Source organism: Pipistrellus kuhlii, unplaced genomic scaffold (assembly GCF_014108245.1).
Source record: "Pipistrellus kuhlii isolate mPipKuh1 unplaced genomic scaffold, mPipKuh1.p scaffold_m20_p_3, whole genome shotgun sequence".
In the NCBI taxonomy this organism is placed as follows: Eukaryota; Metazoa; Chordata; class Mammalia; order Chiroptera; family Vespertilionidae; genus Pipistrellus; species Pipistrellus kuhlii.
In genome coordinates this window covers 148305500-148320280 of record NW_023425529.1, presented here as the reverse complement: position 1 = coordinate 148320280, position 14781 = coordinate 148305500, and the positions used below count along the sequence as shown (strand labels likewise).

Below are 14781 nucleotides of genomic sequence, written 5' to 3'. Positions count from 1 at the left end.
TCAAAAATTTAGTCCATTTTCCAATTACTATGTTTCATTTTTATAAATATCTAATAAAACTATGCAAATACATCATCAGATAGAAACATTATTGGCATAACAAAGACCTCAATACTTTATGTTATATGTACAATTTACTGATTTGTGTATATTTACTAATTATTTTTATTTACTTTTATTTTTCATTCTTTTAAAATACATTTTATTGATTTTTTACAGGGAGGAAGGGAAAGGGATAGAGAGTCAGAAATATTGACCAGCTGCCTCCTGCACACCTCCTACTGAGGATGTGCCCACAACCCAGTTACATGCCCTTGACTGGAATTGAACCTAGGACCTTTCAGTCTGCAGGCCAATGCTCTATCCACTGAGCCAAACCAGTCAGGGTTTATTTACTTTTAGAACTAATCTTTAGTATTTAAATTTTTATGTTATTTTTGAAAATGCCCATATAAATATACTCTTCATGCAGGTGCGCCATAGAAATTGAAATTTCTGATCATGCACTTGGGTGAAGCCATTCTGACAGTCTTCTTGTGTTATTCTATTTACATATTAAGTATTTTTATTGTTTTTGAAGGAAGATTTCTCGTGTGACTTTATAGCCAGTGGGATAAATGACAATGAAACCATTAGTAGAAATTGTTCCTGGACAAGTCCTAGAGTCTGCATAAGGCCAGAAACTCAACTCTTGATGCATTAAATTTTTAAAATTAGAAAATGTAATTTATGTTTTTTATCAGAGTAATTCCTGCACACAGTGAAAGTCAGCTCGTACAGTAGGGCTTCCCCACCTGTAGTGCCCATCAATCTACTGTTAGTGCCTCTGCTCCAGACTTATCAATTTGAGATATTAATTGTCAGTGTCCTATTAAACAGATGAAGACTTGGCTCATTTTCTCCACTTGCTCCTCTCGTTGGTATTTTTGTACCCATGTTTGTAATTTTAAATTAACACATGTTAATATCAACATTTGCTCGGGCCACTTGCAGCACTCTCTCTCAACCACCCTGCTTTGTAAAATGAACCATTGCTACCTCTACCTTTCACTTCACCTTTTCCCTCCACCAGTGTGTCCGCTGGGCCTTTACTCTCACATTATTGTCAAGTCATAACATCGACCTCTGATCTGGAATTGTCATTAAGTTCCCTGTGCTTTGCCTGAAAATCGATTCCAGTAGTTGAAAAACCAAAAAGCCATGTTTCCGATACAGTGACTCCAAGTTCCCAGGACAGAGAGGACTCTCTTCATCCATTTCCTTTGTCTCCTCCCTGTGCTATGACCCCAGGCACCTCAAAAAGAAAACGATCTAGAATCAAACTCAAGTGGAATTCACTAGCTATTCAATGACTCAAGACAGGTGTTTTTTTTTTTAATATATATATATATATATATATATATATATATTTTATTGATTTTTTACAGAGAGGAAGGGAGAGGGATAGAGAGCTAGAAACATCCATGAGAGAGAAACACCGATCAGCTGCCTCCTGCACCCCCCCCTCCCTCGCACTGGGGATGTGCCCACAACCAAGGCACGTGCCTTGACAGGAATCAAACCTGGGACCCTTCAGTCCGCAGGCTGACGCTCTATCCACTGAGCCAAACCGGTTTCGGCAAGACAGTTTTTAATAAGCTTTATATTTAAGTATATTCATCATTAGGTATATTCATCTACCCTAGAGAATCTATTTTTACTACTTAAACCTTATTTAGCTTTTTTATTTTATTCTTCTTTCTTTGCCACCCACTCACTCGGCGTTAATAACAAAAACAACAAAAGCGAAGTAAGTGCTGCCAACGTCCAGGCCACGTGCTGAATGCAGGGAAGGAGGGATGTGGGCAGCAGTTTCCGCACCAGGGTCCTGAGGGATAACCTGGAGATGGGGCCATTTCGCGATTGCGCTGCACTGTGGCTCCTGCACAGCTGTGCGAGCTGGGGGTGGGGACTGGTGAGCAGACCTGGACACTGAGTGATAAGCTGTGGTGGGAGGTATGGATTTTGCAGGCTGGAGAATGTGCTCGTTTAATCATCAAGGCCTCCTCTTCCTCCTCCTCTCTCCCTCCACAGGCCTTCAAGATGAATCAAGCACCCTGAAAAGCAGCTTAGTAACTGTGACTGACTGGAGTGACTGTTCAGATGTATAGCCGTAGCCCCACAGGCCACAAGATCCAGGTGCCAACGGTGTGTCCGGTATCGCAGTATGCCAGTCACTTGCCAACATGATGCTAATGCTCCTGCTTAGAGCACGTTCCACGATAACTAGGAGGCTGATTCAGAGAGCAAGCGTCTCTTTAACGGCACCTGATATAGTACTTAAAAACAAATTGTCAACAGATTTTGAAGCATATAAAATGTTTCAGACTCCTGCTTAAAAATGGTGTGTCATTTGAAGTCATAAAAAGGTTTTTCTTCAGAACGGTACTCTAGCGTTTCAGTGTATTTTTTCCCCCCAACTAATTTTTAATGACAGCAGGCTTTGGTTTGAATTAAAACTCTATGTCTTTCTTATGTATGTTATCACATTGAAAGTGTTTTATTATAAAATTCTGTTGATATCCTTAAAACTGAATTAGTGGAGTTAGTGAAATCTTAAGGGTAGATTGATTATTTTTCTTATAGAAGTTTAGAACTATAAAACTATAGCAAGGCTCATGTTCAATACATTTTCCAGAAGTACCTTTACCACATTCAGCTTTGGTCCATTGTAAGCATGTTGTTATAAAACAATTGTTTTATAATTTTAAATACCATTTCTGCAGCATAATGTTTAGCTTGGATATTTTATGAATAAAATGTTGCTATTTTCAAGATGGATTCAAGAATTAGTTCTCTCATCTTCTCTAGCTAGACCTTCTCCACCAATAAACCTTTTTTTTTGCTCCAAACCCTGATCTATTGAGTATTGGCCTTTCTTTTGAAGCATTGGCACACAAGCCTTGGGCTTGTAACAAAGGGTGAGCCAGCCAGGAGCTAGAGTTTCTGGCGGATTGGCCCCCACTGTGCTGACTGCCTAAATTAGGGGTGTCGAACTCAATCAGAGAAGGGGCCAAAATCTAAAATCCAGCCTAAATTGCGGGCCGAATGGTTTACTGAACAGTCATAAACTGTCATTGTGATGGAAACGCAGCGGAGTGCAGTGATGACAGCGCGGTGCCGGCCACATTGCAAGGCCTGGCGGGACGGATTTGGCCCGTGGGCCTTGTGTTTGACACATGTGGCCTAAATTGTGCTGTACTCCCTTTCCCCTGCACCTCACCCCCTCCTGCACTTGTCATACTTGGAGTAAGGAAACATCTTTGGACTTTGGTCAATTGTCTGTGTGATATAAGCAACCTCCCCCACCCCCCTCTTCAGCAGTTTGGTAAGTGATACCTTTGTAAGCAATTTTGAAGCATTTAACATTTATTAATATATTTTCTCCCTGCCTAATCCCTCAAGAAGTTTGAAGACTCTGAATGATTATTATTATTTTCATGGCAACATGGTTGTTTGCATAACACTCTATAGCAGTGTTTCCCAAACTTTTGACATATGTGTACCCCTTCTATAATTTTCGCAATGCTGAGTACCCCTCGTACTCATGAGAATGTAGAATTAGGTGCAGTGAAGTACGGTGCAGTGCATATCCCCACCAAACTCCAGTGCAACGCGTACCCCCACCAAATTCTTCCCTTATCCTGGGGGGTACGCATATCACACTTTGGGAATCACTGCTCTATAGGAATCTGTTTTTTTTATAATAAGATACAGATTAGAAACCCTTGATGAGGCTTTGACTGGAATGTCATGTTTGAAGGAGACATGCACAGACTCTGGATCTCACCAGAAAGCTCTAAGGAATTAAGGTTGACTTCTGAGGCTGATCAAAGCCCCTTGGAAAAACAGCCTGGTACCTTTCTTACATGGTTCATGGCAGTCTTTCCAGGTGAGGAACAAAGGTTGCTTTCCTGGGAGATGGCAAAGGAAGAACCTGAGGACATTTTGGGGGACCTCGAGAACCTGAGGAATTTACCCAAATCTATAGGTATTACAGGCAAATGCTGATGGTAACTATATGGCTTGGCTTCTCAGCTGTGAGGCTAATCTGGAGATTCCTTATGAAATTCCAGCAAAGTAGATATATAATCAATTGCTGTTCTTATTCTTATGCAAATCACAGACCAAATTTATTGAAACTAGACTCATGCAATGGATTATTCTTGACTCTGCTATCCTATATAATAAAAGCCTAAGTAGCATCACAGGACCTTGTCACAAGATGGCCAACAGGGTTGGGCAATTGTGGGCGATCAGGCTGGCAGGGAAGGGCAGTTGGGAGGTGAATAGGCCAGCAGGAGAGGGCAGTTGGGGGTGACCAGTTCAGCAGGGGTGGGCAGTTGGGGGCAACCAGGCCTGCAGGGGAGGGCAGTTGAGGTTGACCAGGCTGTAGGAGAGGACAGTTAGGGGTGACCATGCCTGCAGGGGCAGGTGGCTGGGGACCATCAGCTGGCAGGGGAGGGCAGTTGGGGTTGAGATCAGGCCAGCAGGGGAGGGCAGTTAAGGGTGACCAGGCTGAGTAGGGGCTGAGGGAATTTGAGAAAACCCAGACAGAATTCTCCTCCTAAAAGATTTTGCTAAGCTGGTCACCAGACTGTTGGGCATCTGTCCAATTAAAACCCAGACACAGAGCAATACAAAGGCACTGGTCTCCTACTGCCAATGCATGGGGATCAAACCCCAGCCTGCAAGAACTCACCCTCTCAGTCAGGACCAGGCTGCTGGGTAGATCTGGGCTGGTACTCCTAACTCTGGGGAGAGGGAGACTTCCCATGGCTTTAGGCTAGAGAATAGGTCCATAACGTAGGTTGGTCAGCAGAGCGGCTTCTTCGCCTGGGATTACAGGGCAGCTTGGCCAGGTTCACCCCATGATCGCAGGGCGGCTTGGCTTAGCCTGTTTGCCTGGAGATGACTGGGTGATTGGACCTGGGCAGGTGGTGTGGTGGCTTGGACCCAGGCAGGTGGCAGTGCCTCCTACCTGGGTCCAAGCCGCATGATGCTACCTGCTAGAGCCCCCATCTCAGCTTGGTTCCACCAGTGGCTTCAGGCTCTGTCCCCAACTGCCTGCCCATGTTCCCAACTCCATCAGCAGCATATGGCCTCTGCCTCTGATGCCTGCATATGCAAATTTACCTGCCATCTTTGCTGGGTTAATTTGCATCTCACTCTTGATTGGCTGTGGGTATAGTGAAGGTACAGTCAATTAGCATTTTTCTCTTTTATTAGTGTAGATCTGTATTCTCTTTCCCAAAAGTAACATTTTAACTGTATGGTTTGTTGGGTATTGGGTCTCTTCATTTTGTCATCCTTTTAAGTCAAGCCCTCTATCATTGTGACTGTGGCTGAGTTACTAGAGATGATTTCTGAGCTAAACTTAATCTTGTTAGGGAATTTAAGCTTGCCTTGTTGGTTATGCCATATAACATCCTGATCTATAGTTAGCATAATTTATCTGTTTCTGTCCCCTTCCTCCTGTCTTTTCACTTATAGTTCACTGTCATCCTTTTACAAACTTCCCACAGGGAGCATTTTATGTAAATGTACATACTTTATATGTAAGTTTCTAAAACTTTTAATAAAAGCTGAATAAAATTTTGATACAGTGAGACAGAGATAAGCAACCTACAAAAACACACTGTGCCTAAGAAGGCACCCAAGCACACAAGCCACTGCGTTCATTCATTCAGTTGTTCATTCAGTCTTGAGATCTTAAGCTACTTGGGCTTATTTTGTTTTGTTTTTTACATGCTCTATTAGTTCACTTAATTAGATAAGCTTTAAGACATAGTTATGGGGATAATCCTCAACCTAAAGATGTTCTGTGTCTACCAGGGTTGGGGAAATTGATGAACTTCTGCTAAGTGCATCCAATATTTAAATTTAGTTGCTACATCTGTGTTGTAAAACCCAATGCTTTAACTTCTGTGTTTAGTCCTATCCTTTTGTCCTACTAGATCTGGTGTGTTCATTTTTTTATATTTCCCTTCACTGAGGCACAGCTAACAGGTCTCTGGTTACTGGCAGAGCTTTTCCATACTTGTACTCCCTCTTCTCTCTAAATTCCTCAGGAGCTAGAATAGTTCTGTGATAGGCACCCTCTCACAGACACCAGAGAGGTGCTTGCAGACAGCCCCCTGAGTCAGACGGAGAGGGCTGTCCCGGCCTTGATTCTTGTCATGCTCATAGAAATGAATTCAAATGAGTGACTCCAGATAGTTGCATTGTGATGAAGCTAACTTATTTAAAAAAAAATAAGTAAATGAATGTATTAAAGAAGCAAGGCAAACAAATCTACTAAACTACACCTGAGTCTGGTGAGGGTTCAAGTGGTTATATACCCATCTGTCTTTAGATGTAAAAATTCCTTGGCTAGATATCCTGGTACAGGTTAACTCTGAAGGTCTCTCTCCCTCTGCTTTTGTTATGGTTTTCCCAGAATTTATGAGAATCACCTGGCAATTAAATCCCAAGAATGCTGGCTTCTCTGTTTAAATAGTAGGATGAGATAAAACTGCACTTTTCCTTCACCCTCTTCTCTCCTTTCTGCTGTCTTTCAGTAGTTCCAGGGTGATTTAAGGTATGTATTCCCTAGTCGCATTAAAATTCCTCCTCTTCTCCCTCTTTTCTATCCCTTCCTCTCCGGCAGTCTTTGGAATTTGCTCTCCAGCATTTTGGGTTGGGAGAAGATAAGGGTTTGCTATTTATAGTCTGGCTACAGGTGGCCAAACTGTTTAGTCTTATTTTAATTTTCTTGTCTCAGTTTTCCTATTCCTCCTGCCTTGGAAGTTTCCTACCTTCTTACTGTCCTATAACTGTTCAGTGCAATCTAAACATTATCTTTACCAGCACAACTCTGATATTTTAAAATTTGTTTTAAATACATTGAACAAAACCCTGCCCCTATGTACAGCCAGTGGTACCCAACTTCCCTTTAGTGCTTCCAGTTCATTTTTATCCCTGGAAAAGATATTTCAAGTATTATCATGATTGAAATGGTTGAATACACACACACACACACACACACACACACACACACACACAAAATTTTGGGGGGTAAAAAATGTGTTCATTTCCTTTTCTTTCCACTGAGCACCTCCAAACAATTGGACTTTCCTTTTAAGTCTTCCACGCTTCAGGAAAAAAAAATGTTATTTTCACCTATGCTATGATTAGTAGTGGAAAGTTCTTCTTTTTAAAAAAAATATATTTTATTGATTTTTTACAGAGAGGAGGGGAGAGGGATAGAGAGTTAGAAAAATCGATGAGAGAGAAACAGATGAGAGAGAAACATAGATCAGCTGCCTCCTGCACACCCCCTGCTAGGGATATGCCTGCAACCAAGGTACATGCCCTTGACCAGAATTGAACCTGGGACCTTTCAGTCCACACGCCAATGCTCTATCCACTGAACCAAACCAGTTTCAGCCAGTAGTGGAAAGTTCTTGCTCACAGATAACACAGATACCAACTCTTAGGCACAGCTTGAAACTATATATTTTACCCTTGACTGCCTCAGATCAGAGTCTTTGATTTGTCACTGACTGGCAAGTCAAACTCTTTCATTTCCTCCTCTGTCAAATCAGGATCCTAATGGTACTTTACTAAGAGGGTGGCTGTGGGGCTGAAGTGAGTTAGGGCATGTAAAGTGTTCAAAACAGTGCTGGGCGCATGGTAAAAGGGCTGGTTCTAGGGACAACTCATTGTCTTTGTTCAAAAATCACTAGAGCAATTTACATATTTGAATAATGGTCTCCCTCTTACCCAGTTAGCTCAGCACACAGGACCTAAGAGATGTCAGAAGTCGCTTCTGTGGGAGGCAGGTACCCCGCAGGCTTCAGGACTTCCTTTGTTGGCTTCAAAGGCAGCCATGCCCAGCGCTTCCAGCTCAGCTCTTGCGGATGCTTCCCCCCCCCCCCTCCCCCCCAGTCTGCTTTCTGAATCAGAGGAGCCTACGCAGTTATTTAAGGTGGACTAGCCAGGTAATGGGCCATAACGTCTTGGCCTCTTAGCCCTTCCTTGAGCAGTCACTGTGATTGACAGTGGCAGGCAGGTGCAAGAAACTAGAAATCACAACATGCAGCAAGAACATGTCCACTCAACCCAAACGTCCTTTGAGGAATGGTCTCAAACTGCCCCTTGAGACGACTTGCTGTTTACAAGATAGCATTTTTTTGTTAAATATACAAAGAGAGAATCGTAAGGAATGGGGACAAAGATGGCATTTCTGATTAAGACTGCTTTACAAAATACCTGACCCCCTTTGCTGCTAGGAAGAGATAAAATACACACAAATCCTGTAAATAACCTGTTTATTTTTTTATAGAAAGCCATAACAGAAAAAGATTAGTCTGTAACTATGTAAGAACATTTACATCCATACGATCAATAACTTCAAAACTTCGTATTTAAAAAATAGTTGGAGTGTTAATTATAGGAGAGCCCTGATGGGATCACTTTGTGAACGGTTCACCTCGCAGCTATGCTCTTTAGACGTAAGCATTTTTATCGAACTGTTTGGAGGGGGTTGTGGTTTTGATATCTCCTTCTCCACCATGGTACTTTGCCCGAGAAGACATGACAGACGTGGCCCCATTGTAGGCGTATCCCATCCTGAAAGGCAAAACACAGTTCGGTAGATTCTGTTTTACACGTAGGGCAAACAAAATGGGAAGAATCCATTCTCCCCCTCTAAGTCCAAGTCCCCCTGGTTACTTTCAGTTAGCCTTCTTCCCAAGAAATGTTTCAAAGTCAGTACTGAACTGCTAGTGTGATAATCTCTGCAGAAGAAACTCCTGGCTCTTTCATTCGTTCAGTGATTATCCTTTAAAACCATTATTTAAAACTTCTCTTCCGGGAAGTCAGGAGACCACAGTGACCTTCGTCAGCTATTTCTACATGAAAATGATGATGAGGCCAAAGTGAAGAAGGCCCTCATAGTCAGACCCCTGGTTCTAGTTCCAGAACTGGCTTTGGGATGTAAGAATGATGAGCTTGGAAACAAAAACAAACAAACAAACAAACAAAAAAAACACCCAAAACTATAATTAACTATATTCTATTCAATATAATATTTACTCTGTTTAATATATTTATAATATATTCCTAACCTTTCCCCATTCTGGGTTTTTGAAGTTTCTAAGAAGCATGAACTACCTATAATGTCTCACACGTAGTGATTTAGAGTAGTATGGTACCTTTTAAAAGGTCATTTTGTTTCTTTTCCATACCTGGGTTTTTTGTTGTTGTCAGATATTGAAAAGCAAAATATGACGCCACCAATTATGCAGAGCGTGGCTCCTGACCATCCAATAAACAGAGCGGCTCCTAATTCATACCTGTGAGGAAGTATTACACAAGTATTAAGGCTTTTTATTAAGGGGATTGGAGTGTTCAGTAAGTGCTAGCTAGTAGTGTTCCTAGCTAGCACTTACTAAATGCTACTTATAATTTTTGCTATTAGAGCTTGTACAGAAAGTAATAACACTAGTATCCATATAATGCTTCAAATTTTCTCAAAGTGTTTTTATAGACATCACTTGATTATATATCTTCAGAGAAATAAATAAGAATAAGAGTATACCCAAATCTCATGGACTATGTGATTCTCATGATTGTCTATCCCATTCTTGAAGAATAATGTTTTGTTTTGTTTTGTTTTGTTTTTACTAAAAAAGTGGTTCTCCAATTTTTTGGCCCATAGTCTGCCATTGCAAAGGAAAAAATGATGTTGCCATTCCCTACCTAAGGGTGCTTTTCATTGTAAAGTGAAGTCACAGTAGGAAGGTTTGATGATACAGAATCCACAGAGGAACTAAGAAAGGAAAGTAAGAAGTGAGGGTAAGAAAGACATGCCAAGGTTAACTCCTTCCCCAGCCCAACCCCCTGAACCAGGTGCATTGCCAGGGCCAGAGGGTGGTCTCAAGGTCACAGCATGATGTTGTCAGCAGCTGGCCTGGGCCTGTCCTGAATTTGTCTCATCTCTTTCTATGAGCCGTGTCCCCACCCAGGCTCAGCAGGTCTTCTGGTGGTTTGAGTCATAGCAGTGGTGAGCAGTGGAACAGCCTGGCCCTGGCCACCATCTGGTGCAAATAGGAAGCAACACCTATTTACTATATTTGACCTCCATTGCAATTCTGCTAGATGGCTTTTACAAATGAGGAAACTGAAGCTCAGGGAGATTAAATAACTTGACCCATATCTCAGCTAAGTAAATGGTGGCTAGAACCAGGATTTAGAACCCAACACTGTGATCCAAACCCTGAGCTCTTAGCCATCACTCCTTCTTTTATGCACACCTCAGCTAAGTAAAAGACTTCATTTATATAAAATATTCGATCAAGTTCACTGGTTTCAGTTGTCATTTCAGAAGCCGTGTGTGTTCTCTCTCCCTGGCTTATTATGTTCTCAGTGGCTCAGAGCTCAGGGGTATGGAATTTTTCTAAATTCCCTCAGGCTATCTTCTCACCCAGCATAAGAAAAGGTGAATGCAGTAATTAAAATCAGGACGTGTTGGACTTGAAAAAGAGAAAATCAGCTCCTCTAAAAGCAAAACAAAAACTGTTTGGTGAATGAAAATAACCACAACCTTTTAAGATCCCAAAGAAGTGAGGTGGCCTTGCTGAAAGTCATGGAACTAGGAGCCAGGTCTTTGACCAGAGTGCTATTCTCTCTGCCCCGCCCCCCCCCCCCCCCCAACAGCAACAACAACAACAACAACAACAACAACACACACACACACACACACACACACACACAAAACACACATTGTTCTACTCCTCGTTTTAATCAAGAGTGGCAGGCACCAGCCTTTTGGCTCTCTGAGCAGCACCATGGCCATGGGCAAGAACAAGCAAGCGCCTTACGAAAGGAGGCAAAAAGGGAGCCAAGAAGAAAGTGGATGATCCATTTTCTAAGCAAGATTGGTATGATGTGAAAGCACCAGCTCTGGTCAATAGAAGAAGTGCCAGGGAAACACTAGTCATGAGAACTCAAGGAACCAAAATCGCATCTGATGTTCTCAAGGGTCGTGTTTTTGAAGTGAGCCTAACTGATCTACAGAATGATGAAGTCGTGTTTAGAAAATTCAAGCAAATTACTGAGAATGTTCAGGGCAAAAACTGCCTAATTTCCATGATGTATATCTTACCAGTGACAAAATGTGCTCCATGGTCAAGAAGTGGCAGGCCATGATTGAAGCTCATGTCCATGTCAAGACTACCGATGGTTATTTGTTTTGTCTATTCTGTGTTGGTTTTACTAAAAAGAGCAACAATCAGATTTGGAAAACCTCTTATGGTCAGCATCAGCAGGTCCACCAAATCCGGAAGAAGAGGATGGAAATCATAACCCGAGAGGTGCAGACAAATGACTTGAAAGAAGTGGTCAATAAATTGATTCCAGACAACCTTGGAAAAGACATAGAAAAGGCTTGCTAATCTATTTATCCACTCCATGATGTCTTTGTTAGAGAAATCAAAATGCGGAAGAAGCCCATGTTTGAATTGGGAAAATTCATGGAGCTTCTGGTGAAGGCAGCAGTTCTGGAAAAGCTACTGAGGATGAGACAGGTGCTAAAGTTGAACGAGCTGATGGATATGAGCCCCCAGTCCAAGAATCTGTTTAAAATTCAGACATTTAATGGTGACAAATTAAAAAAATCCTATTTGTGAAAAATAAATAGATGAATGAATGGCAGGAGCCAAAATAAATATTCCAATTACCTTAAAACAACTAAATACATATAAAAACATTTGAAATTTAAAAAGTACACTTATATATTATCAATGTTAACATTTTAAAATTGAATTCCATTGGTTTGCCTTTTGTTTTTTTTAAGTCCTCACCTGAGGATATGTTTTATTGATTTTAAAGATAGATGAAGGGAGAGGGAAAGAGAGAGAAACATGGATCGGTTGCCTCCTGTACGCACCAGAAATGAGGATTGAACCCACAACCTAGGTATGTACCCTGACCAGGAATCTAACTTGCAACCTTTTGTTATAAGGGACAATGCTCTAACCAACTGAGCCACACAGGCCAACACAGTTTATCTTCTTTTAAAGATTACCATCTAAAATAAACTTTACTCAAAGGCTTAAAAAATCCAAGATTTATAGAACTGCATGGATGGATTTTATCCTATATAATAAAAGGCCAGGGTCCATAAGCTTAACGACTAGAACAAATAGAACAACTGCTCGACCAGTTGGCATGAGGTGCATTGACCACGTCTTGGTGCCTCCCTTCCCCCATCTCCTTCACCCCCTTTTACCCCCTCACGTAGAAACCACAGGGAACCATGGGAAACCATGGGGAAGTGAGTGAGTGGCAGTGGGGCAAGACTAGGGACTGGAGAGTGGTCAGAATAGCTGACCTCTTGATCCCTCCCCCTGGCCTGCAGGCTCCAATCGATCAGCGATGGTGTATGGAGGAACGGGGGTGAGTGGCAGGAGGACCAGGCTGGTTGTCAGGCTGATGGGATCCCCAGCTCATCCCTGGCTGCTCAGGGACTCAGGCCAGCGGGAAAGCCGGTGCCAGTAACTTCATCTCCATGTGCATGCACCGAGCTGGCCATTGATGGAACGCAATGCCCGCTTGGGGCCACTGACGCAGGCACCACTACCAGAAGCTGTGGGGCACACTCGAAACCTACCCAACACTGTGGGGGCAGAGGCAGCCGAGGTTGCGTTCGGCCTGGGGACTGGTGAACAGGCAGAAGATGGCCCTGACTGCAGGCTAGGCCTAGGGATCCTACCCACACAATTTCATGCACTGGGCCTCTAGTATTAAATAAGTACCCTTACCAGCATTATTTACAAACAAACATTTCCCCAAAATACTCTTCATTCTAGAAGCAGGGTGTTTAGTGCCTTTTTTTCTCCCTGAGACTGTGGCAGTCTAGTCTCACTTATGCAATTCACATCATTTAACAGTTATTTCATGTTGCTTGAAAGATGCTCCAAGATTTCGCACTTAAGTTTCCACATGAGACTACTAAAAAGTGGCAGGTGTCTCCCCAATGGTGACTAAAGTAGAATGAGATAATTTTTTTTTTCTCCTTTAAAATTTATTGAGATTTCCTATGTGGCATAGCACATGCTAATGTTTTATTTTGTTTAAAAGACTGGGTGTTAAATGTTAGGTGCTAATACACTGAGTGGCCAGATTATTATGGTCTCTGAACACATAATAATCTGGCCACTCACTGTATATTCTATATAATAAAAGGCTAATATTCAAATTGTCCCCATGACCAAGAGTTCGACCAGTATGCAGGCTGGCCAACTGTCCATATCCCCTCCCCCTGGCCACGCTGGCTGGACTCCACCCATGCACAAATTCATGCATCAGGACTCTAACATATATATTTACTGATTGGTCAGATTATTATGAATTCAGATATCATAATAATCTGGCCACTCAGTGTACAATATGTGTAAAAAGCAAGCAATAACTTCCATTTGTCAAATTTTAGAATGAGATAATTAAAATAATAATGTCTACTTATAAATGGAAACTTCATGGAGAATTATCAAATTTAGGAAACCCCAAATAAAGACTGATTTTTTTTTGGGGGGGTGCCAATTCTAAATTGCTTTTCAGTGGCTAGTTTATGGTAGACCTGCATGCATTATCTTTCCATGTATTATTATTAGGATAGATCAGAATTCTACACATTCTATATATTAATATAGGGACACTGTAACACTTACTGATAACACACCATGTGCCACTGTGGTGGGTGTTTTATAAGTTATTTCCTTTCATCCTTAACCTTCACAAGCAGGAGATGCTATCTCTGTCAGGCAACCAGGGTCAGAGCAGAGGTCTGACTCTAAAACCTGTCTCTTAATCTCTCTGCCTCCTTCCCTTTTGTAAAATGCTCAAAATGTATCTTTACAGGAGTTCAGATTTTTGCCAATTACTCATGGGAACTTAATAACCCATCCACAGTATTACAATATGATATTAGCCAAAGAACATCTCATGTCCCCAAAATTACATAGTTTAAGAACAAATCAGTTGTTTAGCAATATCCATGCCATTGGTTTCCATTCATGTGGATAATTGGGAGTTTACTGAGCCTGCATTTTCAGTGAGAAATGATATGCCGGGTTATAACACTCCAAGTAGGCACAATAACATGTTTACACACAAATGTTGAAGTCTGGGTAAACTGACTGCAGAGGGGGCTGTGCTTCAAGATTACAAATTCTGGAGACAATCAACACTGTCCTGAGATACTTTAGGGCAAGACCAGCACCTGTCAAGAATCGGTGGAGACAGGTGTGCAAATATGTTTGTGCTGAGAGAAAAATACACATATGGACTTGGAGCAAAAAATAAATAAATTTGGATCAATTAAAAGCATATCTGCATTTTGTTCTGAATCCTCAGCAGCCTACCCGACAACATTTCAGAACCAAACCAGGTGTTGGGGAAGATGTATGCAGAATGGGTTCTTATGCAGAAGATGTATGCAGAAGGGCTTCAAGACTTTCCATTTGACCGTTTCAATTTGTTGTGTATCTCTAACTCAGTGCGATGAATGAGGTGATGAGAAATTAAGAGAAGAAATTATACAAGCCTTGTTTTTCAACAACAGTTTCATGCTAGACCCCTTTCAAACCTACCTTCTAGTTTAGAGCCAAGTATCTTACAACAATTATCCTTTCAAACCTATCTTCTAGTTTAGAGCCAAGTATCTTATAACAATTATCCTTTGTACTAGGTCTCTAA

The 14781-nt window shown here is 41.7% G+C and overlaps 2 protein-coding genes and 1 pseudogene across 13 annotated transcripts in view; 2 read left to right on the top strand and 1 right to left on the bottom strand.

Moving 5' to 3' along the window:
• DZIP1 (DAZ interacting zinc finger protein 1) overlaps positions 1-2897 on the top strand; it is a 54256-nt gene extending 51359 nt beyond the window's left edge. For all 10 annotated transcript variants that reach the window (XM_036456343.2, XM_036456338.2, XM_045588739.1 and 7 more), the window contains one exon: positions 2074-2897. In XM_036456343.2, coding sequence (XP_036312236.1) covers positions 2074-2150 — 77 coding nt within the window. In that variant the 3' untranslated portion in view covers positions 2151-2897. The remainder of the gene's footprint in view (positions 1-2073) is intronic.
• Positions 2898-8334: 5437 nt separating this feature from the next.
• CLDN10 (claudin 10) overlaps positions 8335-14781 on the bottom strand; it is a 96598-nt gene continuing 90151 nt past the window's right edge. For all 3 annotated transcript variants that reach the window (XM_036456347.2, XM_045588737.1, XM_036456346.2), the window contains exons 4-5: positions 9270-9377; positions 8335-8652 (exon numbers count right to left, since the gene is read on the bottom strand). In XM_036456347.2, the coding sequence (XP_036312240.1) occupies positions 8529-8652; positions 9270-9377 (232 nt within the window). In that variant the 3' untranslated portion in view covers positions 8335-8528. The remainder of the gene's footprint in view (positions 8653-9269; positions 9378-14781) is intronic.
• On the top strand, positions 9891-11691 carry LOC123653057 (annotated as a pseudogene).